At 38.6% G+C, this 21,656-nt stretch overlaps 4 protein-coding genes across 5 annotated transcripts in view; 3 read left to right on the forward strand and 1 right to left on the reverse strand.

The window, feature by feature from the left end:
- Positions 1-641, reverse strand: part of LOC101157035 (pericentriolar material 1 protein) — a 26,348-nt gene extending 25,707 nt beyond the window's left edge. The window contains exon 1 of the mRNA XM_078951010.1: positions 501-641. The gene's annotated coding sequence lies outside the window, so the exon portion shown is untranslated. The remainder of the gene's footprint in view (positions 1-500) is intronic.
- On the forward strand, positions 156-11,746 carry LOC101161217 (oxysterol-binding protein 1). Of its 2 annotated transcripts, XM_011476946.4 has the most exons (18): positions 156-558; positions 1,935-2,104; positions 2,559-2,767; positions 3,436-3,598; positions 4,189-4,300; positions 4,380-4,578; positions 4,684-4,798; positions 4,885-4,942; positions 5,023-5,190; positions 5,283-5,528; positions 5,739-5,859; positions 5,969-6,072; positions 6,214-6,309; positions 7,376-7,560; positions 7,633-7,862; positions 7,981-8,019; positions 8,370-8,417; positions 9,666-11,746. In XM_011476946.4, the coding sequence occupies exons 2-18, from the start codon at positions 1,971-1,973 to the stop codon at positions 9,806-9,808; spliced, it is 2,370 nt and encodes a 789-aa protein (XP_011475248.2). In that variant the 5' UTR covers positions 156-558; positions 1,935-1,970; the 3' UTR covers positions 9,809-11,746. The 2 variants fall into 2 exon arrangements, with proteins under 2 accessions (XP_011475248.2, XP_011475258.2); XM_011476956.4 differs by lacking the exon at positions 7,981-8,019.
- A 275-nt stretch (positions 11,747-12,021) lies between these two features.
- On the forward strand, positions 12,022-16,278 carry LOC144994188 (caspase-3-like). The gene is made up of 6 exons (XM_078951056.1): positions 12,022-12,275; positions 13,248-13,387; positions 14,335-14,463; positions 14,580-14,755; positions 14,844-14,952; positions 15,071-16,278. The coding sequence occupies exons 1-6, from the start codon at positions 12,217-12,219 to the stop codon at positions 15,298-15,300; spliced, it is 843 nt and encodes a 280-aa protein (XP_078807182.1). The 5' UTR covers positions 12,022-12,216; the 3' UTR covers positions 15,301-16,278.
- Positions 16,279-18,360: 2,082 nt separating this feature from the next.
- The window catches only part of stox2a (storkhead box 2a), a 28,112-nt gene continuing 24,816 nt past the window's right edge, over positions 18,361-21,656 (forward strand). Inside the window, exon 1 of the mRNA XM_011476927.4 lies at positions 18,361-18,938. Within this exon, the coding sequence (XP_011475229.1) occupies positions 18,599-18,938 (340 nt within the window). The 5' untranslated portion in view covers positions 18,361-18,598. The remainder of the gene's footprint in view (positions 18,939-21,656) is intronic.

Genomic DNA, 21,656 nt, shown 5'->3' on the forward strand with positions numbered 1-21,656 from the left:
AGATTATGACAGTTGCACTACTTGCCTATTGGGGAAAATATTTTTATTTTCTTTACTTAAAAAAACCCTTTTTGTAAAAAAGGCTTAATTTTTTTAAACTGTTTAAACACTTATTTTCCGTTAGGAGCATATAGTGCTTGTTCATCACACGGAACGGAAGTCCAGTTTTATGAGGTTGGTCGAACTCTTTGATGGGGCGCACCCTGTTGCTAGCTACGTAGCAATAGCATTAAGTGCATTAGCGACGCTGCACAGTTACACTGAGGAGATGCTGAAGGATTTATGAGCAGGGCACAGCCGGTTCTGCTGTTACCCCCCAACGTCAGTTAATACCGAGAACACGTACAAGTAACGAACGGGACGGTTTTCATCGCGTTACTTTAGCACACACACAGTGTAAGCTAGTTTAATAGCTTCCTGTTGAGCTAGCTGTAAGATTAGTGGTCGAGTTTGAAGTGGCGTTGATGTGACAAACGATCATGTTTCGTGGCGTGACTCACCACTCAGAATCCAGACGGTGTTCAACTTGACGCGGCCGTGTCATCCTAGACTAAAACGGTGAGTTTCGCTAGTTCTTTTACGTAGTTAACGGGACTTTCTCGGCGAATTAGTGAAGGAACCAAGCCAGCCGGGATTATTACAGACATGTCGGCGCTAATCAGCGTTATTGAAAGAGTTGGAAAACTTTCTGGGGATGTGTTTTTTGATGTAGTCGTACTAGACAGTCAGTGGGAGTTATTTACATCAATCCAACGCGGGCTAACTACCTTACTTCATGTTAAATTAGTAATAAAAAGTGTGAGTTTGTGTTTTTATTGAAACTCTAATTCAATTTCAGACAAATTCATAGAAAAGAGAATGACTTAGAGGTTCTAATTTACTTAAATGTTCTAAATGTCACTTGACTTGTGTCAGCAACAACTGCGTGATCGAGAATGGAATGAATCACGTGTGATCATGATTGTGTTAGTTGTGTATTTATATAGTGCTTCTCTAGTCTTTTTCTTTTTTTTTTTTTTGCAATTCAAAGTGCATTTATCCCTTTGTTTTTTATCACAAATTACTGAGCTAAAGATAGATTCATATTAAAAAATAACTTATATGCATCAATTTATTGTTTTGCCCAGGAATCCATTAACACGCAGACTGTCAAAGTCAGGAAATGAATCACTGTAAATGTAGGCGAGGATTCCCTCTTTCACTACAGTTTATTTAGACATGACGATTTATTATCGTCAAACTTTATAAAACATAGTTTCTCATGTGTGAGTTGACATAATTTGGATCATTGCTATACGTATCTTTATGAATAACTATTGTAAAGACACGGCGATGAAAATGGTGTTTTGAACATGTTCTTGTAGCATTTTCTCATGATGTGGGACATAAATAAAAAAAATTAAGCTCAATATTCCATTTCTGGGCATTTCTTTATTCAAATCATTGTGAATGAGTGACAGTGGCAAAAATGCAGTTGGAAAAGATTTGTAGTTGGGACGTTGAAGCTACTACAGCAGACCACAAGCTCCCTGCTCTGCTCCATTCTGATGCCTCCACTTGCAGACGACTAGATCCAAGACTTTATTTTCCTCTTCTGAGCCGCCATCTGACGTAAAACCGTACGGCGGGATAGTCCAATGTTTCTCACCATTTTTGTTCGGTTGGTAGTGTTAGGTTGGGGTTGTGGGGGGCTGTAAGCTGTTGTGAGAGTGTAAACAGATGGAGGATAGGAAGTGGGCAAATTTCTAATTAACTACTGCAGCTTTGCAGAAACTACATCCTAAAAAATGACAGATGTTTGATATTCTGGCTAGATAAAGCATAATATAATTAAAAGACCACTGAGAACATAAATCAAAAGATGATTGGAGTGGGTCTTTAAGTAGATAAATCTGTGTCCCAGAACAACTAATAATTATATTTCCCTCCTTAAGCTCTAATCTCACCCACGGAAACCGCAGACTATTGTGATGTCGGAGCCCAAGCCTCCTACTCCAACCCCTGGAGACACATACAAGGGTTGGCTTTTCAAATGGACTAATTACATAAAAGGTTACCAGAGACGCTGGTTTGTTCTCAGCAATGGGTTGCTGTCGTACTACAGGTAAGCACATGTATCATTCATGAACTTCCTTCCAAGAAAACGTGGCCTTAAGAAGAAAAGTGTGTTCAGGGTCTGAAGAATGTGTGCATAATTTTACCATACTAGCTTCCACAGTGAAGCAAAGAGGTATTTGGAAGTCACAGATTCTGCAAGTTGTCCTTCAAAAGATAAGAGATCTGTAGTGTTTATCATAAACATACTTCAACTATTGGAGACAGAATGTAGAATCTAGAAAGTCATATTTTATAAAGGATTTATGATGGCTTCTAAAAGTTTCAGTTTTCAGTTTGGTCTGTTTTATGCTATATTTATGAAGTAAAACCGTTTTATCTGAGTGGAAAGTTCTTTGTTTTCAGTAGAAACACAACTCTTGATAAGAACTTGTTCTCAATATCTTAACCTATATAAATTTGTTGCGTTGAGATTCCACAGTCTTGACTCTGTCTGTTCCCAGGACACAGGCGGAGATGGGTCACACATGCCGGGGCACCATTAACCTGGCCACGGCCAACATTGCAGTGGAAGACTCTTGCAATTTTGTTATTTCCAATGGAGGGGCTCAGATCTATCACCTAAAGGCCAGCTCAGAAGTGGAGCGGCAGAGGTGGATCACTGCCTTGGAGCTTGCTAAAGCAAACGCCGCCAATATGCAAGATGAATCAGGTGACAAGAAGATGGTTGCAGATTACGGGGATTTTCACATTTAAAGGGCCTATATCATTTAGCTTTAAAGTATATTATAATCATTCCTCAAGAAAAGAAACCCCAAAGCGGTATTTTGATCCGCATTTCTAAGTGTTCATCTAAAAAGCTGCGTGCTGAGCACCAGCCCCTCCCAATCCATGAAAACAAGCGGGTTCTCTGGAACTGACAGACCAGAGTGAACCTGCCAGCACCGCCCCCAGGCTAACAAGCACTCACTTTCTCAGCTGAGCTGGCAGTGATCGACTAAAACACTTTCCTTTTAAATGCACATCCATCTTAGCAAGAGTTTGGATGTTTTTGTTTTGTGGGTGAGACGCAGACACGCTGCCGATTCGGGCTCCAGGTAACGTCATGAAATGGGCGGCACCCACAGTGAAATCTGGTGCCTCAAAGATCTGGTTGTCTTGCTTTCGAGTAGGAAAATATCTTATGAAAATAGCTGATATTTCATTAAAAAAGTTGTTTTTTGTGTGAAAGGTAATATATTATCATATACATTAATATATTTGACTATAAAAGACTTAAGAAAAGCATGGTATAGACCCTCTAAGTTCCCTAATCATGCAGTTTCTTGCAGTATTTCTTTGTCTTTACGTTTACCGATGGTCTCTTCTGTGCCTCTTCAGATGATTCTGGGGATGATTGTTCTACACTTGCTCCTGTCCCAGGACAAGGCGGCGGCTGCCGGAACTCAGAATTGCAATCCACATTACGCACCTTAAACAGCAAGGTGGAGGATCTCTCCACCTGCAATGATCTAATTGTCAAGCATGGTTCTGCCCTCCAAAGGTACTGGATGTATGAGTAAAGTTACCCCAGACCCCCAAAAGTAAAAAATTAGTTTGCCCACATGGTCATCACAGAATGTGGTTAAAGAGCCACTCTTATCATATTTGGATCTATTTTTAAGTGTTCTCAGGAGTCCTTTAATTATGATTATGCCGTTTTTAGGTAAAATGAAAAGAACCTGTGTCGTTTTCTAGGACGTATTTTCTGCAGAGTGGCAGTAGTTCATTAGAAATTCACCTCTGAGTTGTGGGTGGGACCATTGGGACAGAGCAATCCTGCCCCCTTTCCCCTCCCTGCTGCTGAGAGCCCTCTGTTTACATGCTCTGCTAGCTTACAGGGAGAGCGAGCAGCAAGCTTGTGGCATACCAAATTCATCACAAATAAGATCTTTTTCTAACAGCTTTTTGTGCTGCTCCTGATTCCATCTTCTAGATAAATTTCTTCCATCAGGAAAAATGCTCCAAGAACATTTTAAAAACACAGGAGCCATAGTTTTCATCAGAGTGGGTCTTTAGGCTAAAACTCATTTTTGTCTGTCATCTTAGTTGATTGTTAGTCCACTCGGCTATAGTTTTCTGGTTTGTGTTTAGGTCTTTGTCAGAGCTGCAGGGATTGCGTGTTGGGGCCGACATGGGGGAAAAGATCAGGCAAGTCACAGAGAGGGCCACGCTGTTCCGGATCACCTCCAACGCCATGATCAACGTGAGTGCTGCTCCGCGACGGAGTGCCGCCGCTTCTGCTGATGTGAAAAATGACTGACGTTTCCCTCATGTTCCTGAAGGCATGCAGGGACTTCCTCTCACTGGCTCAGAGCCATAGCAAGCGCTGGCAGAAGTCCTTACTGTCTGAAAGAGACCAGAGGATCCGTCTGGAGGAGACTCTGGAGCAGTTAGCTAAGCAACACAACCACCTTGAGCGAGCTTTTAGAGGAGCTACAGTCCTCCAGCCATCGTTCAGTAATCCCAGTTTAAGCAGCAAAGGTACAGCTCTCGTTATAAACTGTCTGAAAATACTCCTTCATGTGACATATTTCTGCAAATTAGCTGAGCCTTTCAGTGTTAATTCTTCCATTGTTCCTGTTAAAGACGGTCCTTCAGGAAAAGGAGATGCAAGTGATGAGGATGATGATAATGAGTTCTTTGATGCCATGGAAGACCCGGCCGAATTTATTACTGTTCCTGCTGACCCAAAATATCACAGGTTATTTCGGCTATTCATTGCAACTTTGTTCTGTTAGCTTCTGAAACTCATTTAGATTCTTTTGGTTGTTTTTTTTTTTTTAATAGGCGATCTGGCAGCAACATCAGTGGCTTCAGCACCGAAACTGGAATGGATGATCAGTCGGTAAAAGTGACAGTTTTCTTTGTAAACGATGCCTCAGCGTGATGAAGACTCACACATTTTGGGGATCTTTTCCTCAACAGTATGATGAAGTGTCTTTGGCCTCCAGTGCCGAGTCCTCTCAGCCACTTGAGCTCGAACCAATCAGACGAAGACGAACACGCATCCCTGACAAACCCAACTATTACCTCAATTTGTGGAGCATCATGAAGAACTGTATCGGAAAAGAGCTTTCAAAGATACCCATGCCTGTGAGCAGCCTGTTCCCACACGAGCGCACATTTTTCTTTTGAATGAAATATCAAATGAATTCACCAAACTTCCATTTATTTTTATCTGGCAGGTGAATTTTAACGAGCCCCTGTCGATGCTGCAGCGTCTGTCTGAAGATCTGGAGTATTACGAGCTCCTGGACAAAGCTGCTAAATGTCATAACTCTTTAGAGCAGATGTGTTACGTAGCAGCGTTCACCGTCTCTTCCTACTCCACCACCGTCCACCGCACCGGAAAGCCTTTCAATCCTCTGCTCGGAGAAACCTTTGAGCTTGACCGATTAAGGGAATGTGGTTACCGCTCGCTTTGCGAACAGGTACGCTGAAATCAGCCGGTCTGCTCAGCAGATTCATTAAAGTGTAGGACGCTAGTTGTGTCTGATCTATATCAAACAGTTGAATATACAAAACCCTAGTTGGGTTTTATCAACTACCTCTTTTTTTTTTTCTTGCAGTTCCATGTTTGTTTGGGTTTCTTTTTGGACTGTGCATAATTTGGAATTGTTTTGTTGTGAACTCTGTCTCAGGTCAGCCACCACCCGCCTGCTGCAGCGCACCATGCCTTCTCTGAAAAGGGCTGGACGCTCAGACAGGAGATTACATTGGCCAGCAAGTTTAGGGGAAAATATCTCTCCATCATGCCTCTGGGTGCGTGTGTGTGTGTGTGTGTGTGCACATGTCTGTGTTTGTGCAACTGTAGCCTGAAAATAGTGTTTTAGTGTACAAGAAAAGCAAGTGGCTTTTTTTCTGTCTTCAGGCTCCATCCAGTGTTTGTTTGATAAAAGCAACAACCACTATTCTTGGAAAAAAGTTACTACAACGGTACACAACATAATTGTTGGGAAATTATGGATTGATCAGGTAACCTTAAGTCTTATTGGTCAAAACGATGCAATTTAGCATATCATGGCATATTTGTTTTTATTTTGTTTGTTGTTGTGGTAGCAATAATGCATTGTAAGCATTAAGATTTATCAAGCTTTTTTTCACTCCTTCTGTCAGTCAGGGGAGATAGATGTGGTCAACCACAAGACAGGCGATCGCTGTCACCTGAAGTTTTCGCCGTACAGTTACTTTTCCAGAGATGTTCCAAGAAAGGTGAGCGGTTCTATTTCCATTTCAATAGAAACGCATATTCACTTTTTTTAGGGGAAGGGTTGAATTCTCATTTATTTTCTAAATTAAAACATTTTCTTGAATTGATTCTTGTATTTTGTCAGATTGAGCTGAAAGTGTTCATACTTCACTTTAAAGCTTTTATTGTGAAATATGTTTATGTATAGAGTTCCAAATGCCACAAAAAGACTTCATGAGCATAAACATCAACAGTATTTGAAGCAGTTTACATTAGAACTACTATTGGGTGAAGGCGAGGTCCACCCTGGACTAGTTGCCAGTCTTTTGTTTGGCCTTAAATATATACATTTCTACGCATTATTCTTGTACAGTGGTACCTCATTTATGGCGCTAGTTATGTTCTAAAAAAATAACCTATGATAAGTGAAATCTGGGAAGTAGTTATCTTTATTTTTTACAAAATTATAAAGATTGTTAAATTCCTCACTACACACTTTATTTTCATAGACATACATTTAGATTTTCACACTTATCTCTTTTGTTGAAACTCTCAAAGTTCCACCTTTGCAGAAAAATAAGTCCAGAATTATAGAAGGAAACTAAATATCTGCTCGCAATCGAAAATGTATCTAACAAATTCAACACATTCTGTACAGAAGACACAGCTCAGAGGAGATTGGTTGAGAATATCCACAGCCAATCAGTACACAGAACACAATGTGCTGTTCAAAAAATGAAAGCATGTAAAATTACAATGAAAAAATCCAAACTTCGACAAAGCGAGGGACCACTGTACATCAAAACATAGCAGTGTGGTCTAATTTAATCTGAATTTACTTAAATTTTAGAAGGGCATAATCTAAAAATTTACTCCAAAGATAGTTATTTATGAGAGGATTTGAACAACAATTAAATTCTCCAATTCAACCGCCATTTATAAATGCAGACATTTTTATTATTCAGTTCTGAAGCAGATTTCTGTAAAAATGATTTACCGGTAAGCATGTTTTTCTCCAGACAAAAACGCTTTTTTTTTTTTAAAGCTTTTTATCTCAATTAAATGTAGTTTTTCATTGTTGTTTTTCAGGTGACAGGAGTAGTGACAGATAAGGATGGAAAGGCTCATTATGTGCTGTCTGGAACATGGGATGAAAAGATGGAGTTTTCCAGGATAATGCAGAGCAGTAAGGGCGAGAACGGCACTGAGGGCAAACAGAGAACAGTCTATCAGACACTGAAAGCTAAAGAAATCTGGAAGAAGAACCCTTTACCGTAAGTGTTTTTGTAAGGAATGCCTGAACGGAGGTGGGTTCTTATCTGTGCTTACATTTGCTTTCATGACAGTGAAGGAGCAGAGAATATGTACTACTTCTCCTCCCTCGCCCTTACACTGAACGAACCCGAAGAGGGAGTGGCGCCCACAGACAGCCGTCGACGCCCCGATCAGAGGCTGATGGAGGAAGGCCACTGGGATGAAGCCAACGCAGAAAAACAGAGGCTCGAAGAAAAGCAGCGCTTTGCCCGTCGGGAGAGGGAAAGGGAATCGGTTAAAGCCGTCACCTTAGCCGAGGAAGGTAGTAGAACCATTAAGTAGTCTCTGCTTTCAACTCTCTTATTTTGTATCAGCTCAATAGTTTTTCTGTCTATTCTTTTTATCAATTAATACATGTTTTGTCCCCGTCTTACCCTAAGTTGTCTCTGTGGATTCATTCAATGACTCGGCTCTGAAAAGCAAGTACTTTTTATGGTCCCCCATTGATGAAGCCTTTGCATTTAGTCTAGAATTTAAAAATATACGTAGTTTTCTGTGTTGCAAAGTTTTATTCTGACAATGGTATTGATGCAGTGAGTAGAAAAAAATCACTCTTCCATTGGAGGAAGTTGAACAATATCTTGTGAATCCAGCAACTAAAAACATTAACTCCTGTATCTTTTTTTATCTGTCTTACATCGTTTTTTTTAGGGAATTTCTGTCCTTTCTTCTAGTTTATTTGAACCCTCCGAAAACCTCACCACAGTGTTTAAGTTAAATCCATAAACTTTGCCGTGCACAACACCTAACCTGTCTTTGTTTCGTTTAGCCGATGCACAAGAGTCCGCAGCAGCAGAAAGTGACATTTCAAGTGAAAGCAAGTATCCATTTTATGTTTTAATTGTTTTTAAAAAGTGTTTTATGTGGCATTTATTTGTATGTATGAATGTAAAATTAATATTTCTCTATTTCAAAGATGCTAATCAAGCATTTGCTCTGTCATTTAAGCCAGATCAGAAGCAGTGCTTTGGAATCAGTTTGTTTTTTTGGCCATGAGAAGAGTGCTTTTGTTTTTCTACTTGGTTGTGGCGTTTTTCTGGGGTGTATAAATGTAAAGACAGGGATGTACTAATGTGTCACGGATGTAAAGCATTTAGTGTGGGGTGGATTTTCCATTCACCTTCATGTTCTTTTACTTGTGCTGGGGTTTGCTCAGCAGACACTGAAGACTCTCCCCCTCAAACACCAGTTGCATGCAAGTAGCCTTTTACATTTTCTAACGTAGATTCCACATTTAGATAGTTTCCCTCTAATAGATTTCTAAAATTTTTATTTTTTTATTTTTATTATCATATATAGTTATTTAATTATTTTAATCCTTCAGCCTATTTTGGACCATCACAGTTCCCATACTCAAGCAAGTATTTGAAACACACAAATGCAGTAAAACAATACTGCATTAAAGTGAAGTCTATAATGAAGAAATTAGCCGTTTAATGCTGAATAGCTTTTTTTTTTCTTTACATTTTTGCAACTAATTTTGTTTTAGTGGAAGGAAAGGAAGGCCTCAATGGACCTGCAGCCAAAAGCAAGTAGCACCTGTCATTTTTCCTATGTGTTCCTTGCTGAATAGTTTTAGTTGACTGTAAAAAAATGCAAAGATGACCTCCTCAGCTTACTTAGAAGGTTAGGCAGCTGAACTGTCCGCAGTAGTGTTGCTTAGATCACACGTCTTTTGTATTGATTTAGATAGTAAATAAGCATTAGATGATGAACTGGAATAACCGCTTGGTGTCAGTTTTAATGATGCGTACACATCCTGTCGGTAAGTGAAACTGCACATTTCTGTGGTTCCATTAACAGGCAAACTTGGAAAATGATCAGCTGTGTTTTTAGAGAAGTCTAATTCTGCTTTTGAATGATTTCCTCGATAGCATTGTCTTTGGTTTTTCCCTGTAGATCTGAGTTAGATCTGGTGAAAAATGGATCAAAATAGGATTTGATATGATACTGCAGTTTGCAGTTCTGCTCCCATTGTTTAGAGGCAGAGACTGAAGGCCAAAATATGTCAAAAATCTCTTATTTTTCTTTTTTTTTGTATAACACTTCCTGTCCCTCCCTCCAGGCACCCATCAGGACAACTACCAACCGCTGTGGTTCAAGAAAATTGAAGAGGTTGCATCTGGAGAGACGTTGCACGTCTACAAGGGGGGATACTGGGAGGCAAAGGAGCAAGGAGTGTGGGACATGTGTCCAGAAATCTTCTGAACACAACCGTAGCGATGTCCAATAAAGCAAGGCTCGGAGACTTTTGATGTCAAACTAGCCTGAATGTCTGTGGTTTCATCCTATTAGCCCCTCCCCCAGGATTATGCTTGTCTTTACTCAAGGTAGATGCTCATGTGGCTTTGTTGTCACAAGTACAGCTGGTTGGCTTTCACTGCCCCAAAAGTACACCTATGCGCTCCCTACCAGAACGGAGTTTTGTGAGAAGTCCTCCTACATTTTTCATACAAATGCATTCTGTTGTCTGACAGTATGCATGTTTTTTTTCAGTTTGTTCTCTTCTTTTAGCACAAAAACAGAAGTTTATTGTTGAACTGCCGTGTAAAAATACTGTTTCCTACATCATTAATTCTGTAGAAAGAAGATACACAAGCCTTAGGTTTCTTTTTGTTCTTTGTGTGTATACATTTGCAATCATGTTGTTTATTCTTTCTGTGGATAATTTTTTTTCTTCTTGCCTGAACTCTTTCTTTTATAGAAATTCCTACTTTTGTCAGCATAATTTAAGTATTTCATTCTTCAAAGAATCCTGATTGGTCCTTTTTTTAATTCTGTTCATAATTTAATAAAATTCTTATTATTTTTAAATATAAAGCTTTTCAAAACCCGTGTTTAAAGAATAATGAAAATGTCCCAGCCACAAAGGTCTGCAAAGCACTTCTAAACGTGTTGTTTCTATGTGTTCCTCTTTAAATCTCCTTAGACTGAAACTGTTTCTGTTTTTGTCACTGCGCATGAAGGCCTTCCTACAGTCAACTGTTATATAGTGTTTGTATCAGAATTTATTGTACACCTTGAGGGGGGGTATGCTTGCTGATAAACTCTGATGCAAATTGATGGAAAAACAACTGTTAAAAAAAAGTGATTAAATAACTGAGTTCCACTTATACCTGTAAACCAGCTTGGTGATTTCCTTTGAGGTTATTGATATTAAACCTGTTGAGTGATTCTTCTTCTGTAATGTGCTGCATTTGTAGATTTTAACTAAGATGTGCCTCAATTTATAGCTGTGATACAAAGTGGATTAAATGAGATAAGGTAGCACTAAAGCAGTAAAAACTACATTTTGTTTGGCAATATGTCAGGAATTTAAAGCAGACAAAAACGTTTTTGTCCTAAATGCAAGTGCACTTGTACAAATAAGTCACTAAAAATTATAAGAAATAAGCAAATTCTTAATAAAATGGTGAAAAGATGGTCTAGAAATCAATCTAGAACACCAAAACAGTTGCATTTGAGTTCCCTCGTTTAATGTAACCTTTGCTTTTGTGTGCAGCAAAAAGTTTTTCATTTTAAACGGTATTTAATTTATTCCCAAGAGTTAGAATTGACATTTTTAATCTAACATTTACAGATTTTCACCGTGCTATACGGATGTTGTGTACTTTAAGATGTTGTAAATGTTGTTTTTGTCATAGCTCCTGGTTTTACGTTTGCGATCCCAAAAATGAATGTTTTCCTTTTTTTGTGGGTAGTTAATTCATTTTCACATATTATGGACTTGCAGAGATGTCACCTTGAATTATGCAGTAACTTTCTGTTCAAAGTTAGAGCAATAAAAGTGATCAACCTTTTAATTTTAGGAACTGAAATAGTGGTATCTTTAGGAGAGTTGACTATCGTTTCAAGCATTCACTTTTTTTTCTTGTTTCTTTCAGGTTGGGTTGTCTCAAGCCTGTTTGTGGTGTTCATTTTCCCAACAAACTATCCAATTACAATTTAAAATGGTTTATTAATTTTTAAAGGGAGGCCTTGCCTTTGTAATTTAATCAGTACAGACTGTTGGAGGAGAAAGATCACCTTGTGTGTTGTGTTTGTGTGTGGTAGCAGTAGTTGAGGGTTAAAGTATTATTTGGTTTTGTTGATAATGCCCTTGTATTTACTGTGTAAATAAAACTACAGTTATTTACAAAACTAGAAGGGTGTGTGCCATCATTTATTTATGTGTAAGATGAGTGTGTTTAAAAATGTTTTCTTAAGCTTAGGTTTAAGTACACTTTATGGTGTATTGTCTCTGCATATTATCCTGGAAAATAGTATCCTGGAATCAGTTTGTTTTTGGCAAGTAAATATCGAACCTTTTCCATTTGGGCAAATTCTAAACTGTAGACATATCAAATTCTTACTCGTTTTAAAATCTAATCTTTATTTAATTGTCTTTGGGGCATAGTTCCAATAGGGGGCGCCCGTGAGCTGATGGCGCGTCTGCGCATGTCAGAACCCTTTTGTTTATTAACCAGGTCGGTTCCTTAGCTAGCTGATGCTACAAGCTGTGAGAGCAGCGTAGTGTTGTCTTGTAAAGGACACCGCTGTGTTAGTTTACTACTGCACGACACACAGGGCGGTTCATTTAATTTATTACAGTCGTTCAACTTAACTTAGAGGAAAATATGGCGTCAAATCGACCAGGAGAGGATTCTACAGACGCAAGGAAAGACAATGGAGAACTGTGAGTCAATAATGTTTCTGTCACCTCTTATTTATGGACCTCGGTGAACTTGGAAACCCATTCACGTATTCGGACTTCCGGGAACAAATTATTTCGTAAACTTTTTTTTTTTTTAATTATCTCGTAAACTATACGTTTGTTTGCCGAACAAATGAGAAAAGTGTCAGTGTGTACACAGAGGCCTTTGGTGCATTTTGTTTTTGTTTTTCCATTTTATTCAGCAGATGTTTTAGAAAATACAGGAAATGATTGAGGTGAAGTACATGATTTGTATGCATGTGTGCTTGTTTTTAGCCTCTCTATAGCACTTTTCACCGCGTGAAACAAGAACAATACAAACCAACAAATGGATAAAATAAAATAAAAGAGCTTTTTTTTTTAAAGGAGAGTGTCTTCAACAGAAAATGGAGATATCTTTGGGGGTAAAAAACGAGGCCATGATTGTTTTAGGGCTGGGGAACTCCAGGCCTTAAGTGTCCGGGGTGTCTGCATGGTTTCCAGATAGCATTGCCATGATACTCACGGCTGATCACCTGGATCAGGTGTGTCCAGCCAATTGAAGCATGACAGAGCAAAATATGTAGGGAAACATGCAGGAATCCTGCTCTGCTGTACTCTGCAACATGACAGAAGAAAAGAGACAGTTACCTCCTAAAACAAACACTTTGTTCTTGCGGTATTCTTCCCAGAACTACAGATCAGTGAATTTTTATCTGACTTTTCTTGTTGATTTTCTTTTTATTATTATTATTAATATGTCTGTAATTTATGGTGCAGTAAGTCAGTAGAAGAGGACACTTCAAACAAAAATAATTTTTTTGAAGCCTATTAGTGCCTGTTTTTAAATGTAACATTTGAAAATAACTACCGTGTCTCTTGTGGCTTTGAACCCTCCACTTGTCCTTTTGATTGTTTCCTGTTTCGATTTATATCGTTTAGGTAAAGTTGATTTTGTGTTATGTTGTGTTGCAGGGCAGCAGGGGCTTCACCTGCTCCTGATCGCATGGACGTCGATGGGAAGCCCTCCTCTCACAGCTTTAGATACAGCCTCAACTTTCCCACCATCGGCCTCTGCATCATCATTAACAACAAGAATTTTGATCGAGGAACCGGTGATCCCTGTTTTTATTTCTATTTTCCTGTACTCTGGCATGGAAAATGATTCTATATTGAAGTGGTTATCCCAGCTCCTATTATTACAGGCTAAACTGAAGACTTGTCAGAAATAGTTTAGTTATCCAAGAAAATATATTTTCACAGATGTTGAGGAAAAACATACACTGTCAGTGATAAACATTAGTCTCTCACTTCTAAAATTTTGATGGTTTTGATTGGTTTGGCCCCTTTACTTTGTAACATTTGCTAATGAAATTAAGGCAAAGCAGAAATATAATGGAACCTTGTCTACCTTAAGTGTTTCATTTTTCTCTGTGGCCTGCCAGGATGAGCATGAAGCTTTAGATTTAATGTTTAGGTTCAGCTGTTTTATAAGACTGTACAAAACTATGGTGTAGTAATTCATAAACAGTCAAAAACGGATAATGTTCTGCTTTGTTAAATAGAATGTACAAATATTAAACAAAAAATAATCTATCAGGACTACAGTTCTTAAAATAACTTATCTGAAATGCAGCAGGAACCTAGTCAGACCTGCAGTAGCACATATACAACATATATTAAGCCTAAATGTGATTTAAAAAGCATGATTTATCCAGAACATACATTAAGAGATTCAGCTTTGCTCTGTGTATTCAACTTTTCAGTGTCCAGGAAGATGTTAGACAGTTTTGTAAAACATAATCATATATTTTTTTTTGTTTTGTTACAGCCTAGTTGTGACAAAAGAGCGTCTGATTAAGGCAAAAAAGTGACTTTTAATGCACAACAAGAGCTGTGGAAATAAATTTGCACATATTAAATCACTCTAATATGAGACCACTCATATTCGACCACTGTTTGAAGGTTTTTTAAGGAAATTTGTGCGGTTCAAATTCTTTTTTGTTTTGTTACTAAACCAATTGTTGCTGACTTTTTTTTTTACACCATTTTGTTCTGTTAGGTATGAATCAGCGAAACGGTACAGACATCGATGCAGCCTCTGCAATGAAAGTGTTTTCAAAGTTGGGCTATAGAGTGAAGATTTACAATGACCAGACAGTTAAACAGATTAAACAGCTTTTGACTGATGGTTAGTATGATTCACACTCTCTTCAAAATGCTACTTTTAAACATTCCAGTGCTTATTCATATAGATATTTATAATCCTTTTGGTATATTTTATTGCTTTGGATTTATTTTTGTTAGTATCAAGGATGGACCACAGTGACTCCGCCTCTTTCGTCTGCATCCTTTTGAGTCATGGCGACGAGGGCGTTTTCTTCGGCACGGATGGTTCGATAGAACTCAAAACTCTGACGTCCCTGTTCCGAGGGGATCACTGCAAATCACTGGTGGGAAAGCCCAAACTGTTTTTCATCCAGGTACGACCAAAGCCTCTCATTTGTTGCCCACCATCATTTTCCTATCAGTCTGTGAAAATGTTTGGTTTGGGTTTGTGGACACTGAAAGGCTTGCAGAGGCACCGAACTGGATGATGGCATTGAAGCAGATTCCAAAGAAGACACCACCAAGATCCCAGTGGAAGCTGACTTCCTGTACGCATTCTCCACAGCTCCAGGTAGCATCTTAAAACAGCCTTAGTTATTAGTAGCAGTTATTGTCTTAAATATTGTAGTATTCTTATTTTACAGCATTTTCTCCGTAAAATCCTCAGATGTTGTCATGTTTGTCTCCAGGCTACTACTCATGGAGAAACACCATGACTGGATCTTGGTTCATCAACTCTCTGTGTGAAATGCTCAGTAAATATGGCAAAGAACTTGAGCTCCTGCACATCATGACCAGAGTTAACCACATGGTGGCGGTAGAGTTTGAGTCCATCTCCACTTTACCAGGTTTTCATGCAAAGAAACAAATCCCCTGCATCGTGTCAATGCTGACCAAAGAGATGTACTTTTATCCTTGATGTGGGGCAGCGGGGCTGCAAAAGGTTTTTGGGGGTTTGTCATTTCTCTTTTCAGTGTCTTTCTGGATATCTTTCATAATCCACAAATGTTTAGTGTGGAAGAGGTACAACTAGACTGGCATGAAGTTTTTAGTTCTCCAAGTGCATTTCTTCTTGATGTGGTCTGTATCTTTGTATCCCAGCAGCCTGTGCTTTTAAACACGCTATTTTTATTTCAACATTTGGCTAAAGCAGAACAACTGACACGTTATTGCTGTGTTTGGGTTTTTTGGACAGCAGCTTAAAGTATATCAAAAGCATGCTGGTTTTCTTGTGTAAATGTTACACATTTCAGGGATATTCTTGGAGCCATTTTTGAATTAAGTTTGTGTGTGTAATCACAAAACTCTTCAAGGCTTTTTGTGTCTCAGAATCACTTTTGCATTATAGAGTGCATTCCAGAGCCAGTCTGTTATAACGGAATATACACGTTTGTTTTCATGATACTTGTGTCATTATTGCTGTTTTGGTGCCTTTATACTTCAAAGTTGTGCAACTAAAACACAACCTTAGAATTTCATGAGTAGTGCTTAGAGTAAATGGAACACCAGAACTGGGTGGGTAAATTAATATGTTGGAACATCCTGTGTGCTGTTTTATGATTTTTTTTTTCTTTCCTGAATGTGGTTTTCCTGTAATTAGTCATTTCCTTTGAATATTTTCAAATTAATAGCATGGCAGACTTCACAGTTCTCATGAGCAATGTCTAACTGTTGCCTGGAGTCATTCATGTTTCAACTCAACTCTACTTTTCATGTTTACTGTTAATATGATGGACATGTTTGTCAGTGAGGGAGTGAGTGAAAAGAATGAGAAGTAAAACCTACAACAATCAGGCAAATTGAATAATTTCTCAGTTTTCCTATTGTTTAAGCAGCAAGGCACAATCTTTTTCAGGTATTTTCTAAAGAATAAAGACCACTTCTTGTTTTTTGGAAACACTGTTGTTTTTTCTTTCTGCAAAACTATCCCATAAAACACAATTAATCCTCAAACTTTTTCGGGGGGTATAATTTCTAGTTCAAATAACTTGAGAACTGCAAACATCCTGCACATTGGTCATGTATACAAATGTATTTACCACTCCGGTTATATTTTGATCTATTGTAAAGGCTTTCTCAGTGGTCTTTTAATTATGATTATGCTGTTTTGGAAAAAATCATAAGGCCTGTGTCGTTTTCTAGGACATAGTTTCTGAAGAGCGGCTTTAAGCAACCCCGCCCCCCTTCCCCTCCCTGTTGCAAAGAGCTCTCTGTTTACACCCTTTCCCGCTAGCTTACAACGCCAACCTATTAGCAGTTTAACAAAAATGGCAGCATTATTGGAGCTATCCAGCCGTACAATTTTAAGGCAAGTGGATGAATCAGAATGAGTGGAGTCGTTTTTTTGGTGTGTCCCCTGATTCACAACGATATGAATGTAAGATTCAGAAGTACAATTTTAAGCTTTATTTACTTTATATATGTCCTCCATTAGAAAAATACCATAAAAATTCATTCTCTAAAGCAGGGGTGTCAAACTCATTTTGGTTCGGGGGCCACATTCAACCCGTCTGATCTCAACTGGGCCGGACCAGTAACATAAAAGTAAAATAACAGCTTTATTCTTGTTTTTTTACCCAATTGGAAAACATGCCTCAACCAACATGGTAGCCTAATCATTTTAATTACACATTCATTCACAGAGGCCAATGGATCTTAAATAAAATTAATTTCACTTTAAAAAATATTGGTTTGTTCAAATTTATACAGACTGAATATTTTAAATCTGACACTGAAGCAATCCTGATAATAAATTCAAGAGGGGCTAAAAAAATGAAACATCTTCCTAAAATGTAAACATCCAAACGATGACAAAATTACACAGAGTAGCAGTAAATCCAGATGGTTATTTATCAGTCTAGCTAATAGTTGCTAAATCTTTTTTTTTTCTTAACTGCAAATGGGGAAACTTTTCAATTTGGTGAGTCTCATAATGGTGCTGAATGTTATATTCTTTCAGCACTGCAACCTGTTGATGACATACCAACCATTAGGTTTTGCATTCATCTCCCTGAACAAATAAAACGCTTTCTATTTTCCTGGAAAGCTCAGCACTTCACTTCAACCTTTTAGACAACATTTTGGTCATTCAGGTGTCACTATACTGATCATTCTAATAGCATGAAAATAATGGTGAGGCTCACAGGGAACTAAACTACTGGCTACCCAGACACAGAGCTGTTAGGTTTCGTTTTTGGCACATGCAGAGTTAAGCTGTTTCACCTGTTAAGCTTTTCCTTTGCTCCCCCTAGTGGCGGAATTGTGCATTTTGGTTATTTCTTTAAAACATCATAACTCGCCACAGGCATGGACTAAACACTTGCCTTCTTTTTTAAACATCTTTATGATTTTTACTCTTCATGGGTGGGCCGGAGTAAACCACCTGGCGGGCCGGATATGTTTGACACCCCTGCTCTAAAGCATCAGTAGTTTTATTTTATTTTTATTAAAACACTTAAACTGTTTGGAATCCTTAGCAATAACAATGAATGAATAAGCAGTTTTCTAATTAAGTATACCTATATTATCATTTTATTATTGTCCATATGGTAGAAGTCTACATTGTTGCTGTCAGTGATTCCTGGAGAAGTTTGGTACAATAAGAAGAATAATGCTTATTTTTTTATAAAAACTAAAAATGTAAGTAATTCCTAAAAATACATGTTTTCTCTGTACTATACTGGGAACCATAGTTTTGGAGTTTTATACAGAGACGCACAAAAACAATCTTATGGATGTGCTGCAGTGAACGTAAACACGTTTTCTGGACTTTTTATTTATTTATTTATTTATTTATATTATCAGTTTGCTGAAACCTTTTTAGATTTATACATAATTTCAGAGAGCCGTAACTTTGGGCTGTGAATAATATGTAAACCCCACGTTAAAACCCCGCAAACACTCGTGGCCGTCCTAACGGAGAGAATGATAGTTTACGTGGAGCACTTGAACGCAGCACAGGTCCTCCTCAGTTCATGCCGTGGCTCTTAATCCTCTTTGGCAGTTGGAGAGAGCTGGCCCAAGTGGAAGCTGGGCACGGTTAATTACCACTGTTTAACGTGAAGAACATCAATGTTTCTCATGGCGCGTGCACATATAGGACCAAACGGCGCGGCTCTAAAACAACTCCTCCGGTTAAGTTGAAGTTTGTGGAAAAGAACCGCAGGGCAGCTGTGAGAAATGGCTGCAGTTTCCTCTGAGTTCCAGTCCGACTGAGGATGGAAAGGTGCGTTCGCTTAGCTCCGCACTCGCTCGCTCTGGTGCTGTCGCGGGTCGGCCGAGAGGCCAAGAAGGACTCCGCATCCCCGCCTGCGGCGCAGCGCGCACAGCCGCAGCATCACAGCGGGTACGAGGTGTTTGCGAGCTTCAAAGCCGCCAACATGCGGCACTTCTGGAACGAGGCGCTGGTGCACGCGCTCGCGGAGGTCTTCTTCCTCGGCTGGATGGAGGAACAGGTGCTGCTGGTCCGAGGGAGGGAGGCGCACCTGGAGATTCTCAGGAACGTCTGGACGAGGAGGACACTGGAACCTCCACGGGGCTTTGACATCAAGTGCGTGGGTGAGTAACATGTGCCACGGCCACACACACACAACAGTTTCATGAATGGATGATGAGGTCACACAACTTTGATTTTTAGAGTCAAAACATTTCATTCTGTCATTCATCGATCTAATTAAAAATAACATTATTTAGGTCCGAAAATGTTAACTTTTAACAACAAATAAATAACAGTAGATTCTGCTATTAAAGACCCACACTGATGAGCATTGTGTTTTTTGGAGTTTATAAAATGTTATTGTAGCATGTTTCTCGAGGACATAGATAAAAGAACTTAACATTAAAACGGTGTTTCAGACAATTTTTTTATCGAAATTGTTTTGAATCAGGAGCAGACGAAAAATGGAAAAAGCTTGTAGCTCTGATGTACAAGTTACCATGGCAACCTGCAAGCTCCCTGCTCCGCTCCATTCTGATGCATCCACTTGCAGACAAATAGATCCATGTTTGTCTTTGTTTTCCCCCTGTGCGAGCTGGCATCTGGCTCCAAACTGTACAGCTGGATAGCTCCAACATTGCTCGCCATTTTTGTTGCACCGGTAATGTGAGGTAATGGGTTGTGAGGGGGGTGCATATGGAGAGAAATTAGACTCAGTCGGATTTGTGCGTGCGTAATTCTTGATTTGTGCGTAAATTAGGATTTGTGTATGCATATTCTTGAGATAGTGTAAACAGATGGATGATGGGAAATTAGGATGGGGTTGGCAACATTCCCACCCACAACCCAGAGACCATTTTCTGATGAACTACTGCCGCTCTGCAGAAACTATGTCCTGGAAAATCTAAGAGCAGCACAATCATAATTAAATGACCACTGGGAACGCTTCTACAAAAAAAATTAAAGGACGTAGGTCTTAAGTCCTGGAACTGACATTTAGGGATTTGATGCTTCTTCCCAGGTTTAAATTATTATTTATTTTTAATTTCCAGTTTAAAAAAAAAAGGTTCTCTGGTTTTTAAATAGTCTGCAGCTGTAAGTTTTAGCCAGGATTGTGTTTCTTTTTATATGATAGTTGTGACTTCATGAGTCAAGTAGGTTTGCCGGCGGGTTGTTAGAAAACCAGTCACAGCTAGTCTGTGAGAGAGGAAACCTTCAGCATCATCTCACCTCAGAGCCCCCAGATGCTTCATGTCCTTTAGGCTTCAAGAGTTCAGGGCAGAGGCCGGCTTCTGCAGATGAATGTTCCCACACTCTGCTTCCTTTTTCTTTTTTTTGGAGGTCATAACTTATGGATGGGTTGAGACAGGTTGGGGCTTCTCTGGGATGTGTGGACCTGTCTAATCATGCTGCCTTCACAAACCTCTTTGAGTGTGCAACATGTATGTGTTTTTAATGCTCTGTTTAGATCACCAGGTCTATCAGCATCAAACAGCAGCAGCAGCAGCAGGGAAAGTTCAGGATGTATTATGTGAAAAGTTGGGAGTCAGTAAGAACATTTTTATTCTGCAGTTTCAACTTTAAAAAAAAAAGTATTTTTTGTTCTTTTGGTATTTTCTAAATCCTTAAAAACTACCGACTGAAAACTAACAAAAGAGTTATGACAATGATCCGGATTGCTTTATCTGGTCATGTTTTTTGTTTGGCACCACTACACCAACAAAACCACTTTTACTGAAGAAGCAAAACTGTTATGAAACCATTGTGAGCTCTATCTATGGCAGGAAATGCTGCAGACACAGTCAGCTGAAAACAGTCGTACATTTAACAGTTAAAGAGCTCAATTTTTGTTTGAAGTGTTTTGTGTTAAAGTGAATGGGGGTGGGGGCATGTGTGGGCCTAAATCTTTACAAATCCTCTTTACACACGTTCAGTTACATGCATGAGAAGTGGCACGTGGCTGCAGCCATTCAGAGGTTAAAATATGCCAAAGTTTATTGGAACATTTATTTTAAGGAAGTATTTCTTTTGTGTTTTTGTCACCTTTCTTTTCTTTAACTGATGAAGCTATTTTCTAAAATCAAGCAGTCCTACAACCTTATATTCTCAAATTTGCAGCCTTAAAAAAAAAAAAAAACCTCACACTTTAAATTCATAACTATATTCTCGGAGTGTTTGTTGGTCTGACTGACCCCAACCGGTCACAAAAGGTGCCCATACTAATAATAGAATACTTCTTATTCAACTATCGTCAAATAAAGCTCTGTTAAATTGGATAACATAAACCTTAAGTTTTTTTTTTTATAATAAATGTCACCGTTTTGAGTTTGGTGAACTTTTCAATGACAGAGTGATGGTGTGTGTGCTTTATAGTGTAAATTAAGCTGCGATTATTTTTGTGAAAGTTTGCAGAAATGAAGGCTGTGTTGCAGGAAAATGTTTCATGGGAATGACACAGAAGTAAGCACTGATAATGGAGTGTGGAATGTTTATTTTTGCTAATAACTCATTAACCTTTAAGTGGTCAGAACCAACAGAGTACTCATTTAAATAAAAATGAAATGTAGGATTTGAAAGAAAAAACATTGTCCCTAAATTAACATAAAAATCAAGTCAAGACTGGAAATTAACAAGATTTAATTGGATCATTGAATAATATTACATTCCTTTTTGCACTTATCTATTTTGCCTGATTAATGAATTGAGTTCCAGTATGAAGACACAAATATATATATATATATGTATATATACTTTTTGACTCTGACACATCAATTTCTGCAATACTTTAACAACAATGACCTACAAATAAGCATTATAAAATTGTCATCAAATAGCTGCAG

The sequence above is a fragment of the Oryzias latipes genome, chromosome 1 (genome assembly GCF_053564925.1).
Source record: "Oryzias latipes strain Hd-rR chromosome 1, Olatipes_Hd-rR_3.1".
NCBI lineage: Eukaryota > Metazoa > Chordata > Actinopteri > Beloniformes > Adrianichthyidae > Oryzias > Oryzias latipes.

Coding starts and splice junctions, on each gene's coding strand:
- LOC144994188 (XM_078951056.1), top strand. CDS start 12,217: ATGGCGTCAAATCGACCAGGAGAGGATTCTACAGACGCAAGGAAAGAC. Junction 12,276..13,247: donor AGGAAAGACAATGGAGAACT/GTGAGTCAATAA, acceptor GTTGTGTTGCAG/GGCAGCAGGGGCTTCACCTG. Junction 14,953..15,070: donor CGCATTCTCCACAGCTCCAG/GTAGCATCTTAA, acceptor GTTTGTCTCCAG/GCTACTACTCATGGAGAAAC.
- LOC101161217 (XM_011476946.4), top strand. CDS start 1,971: ATGTCGGAGCCCAAGCCTCCTACTCCAACCCCTGGAGACACATACAAG. Junction 4,301..4,379: donor CCTCCAACGCCATGATCAAC/GTGAGTGCTGCT, acceptor ATGTTCCTGAAG/GCATGCAGGGACTTCCTCTC. Junction 5,860..5,968: donor TCTCTCCATCATGCCTCTGG/GTGCGTGTGTGT, acceptor TTCTGTCTTCAG/GCTCCATCCAGTGTTTGTTT.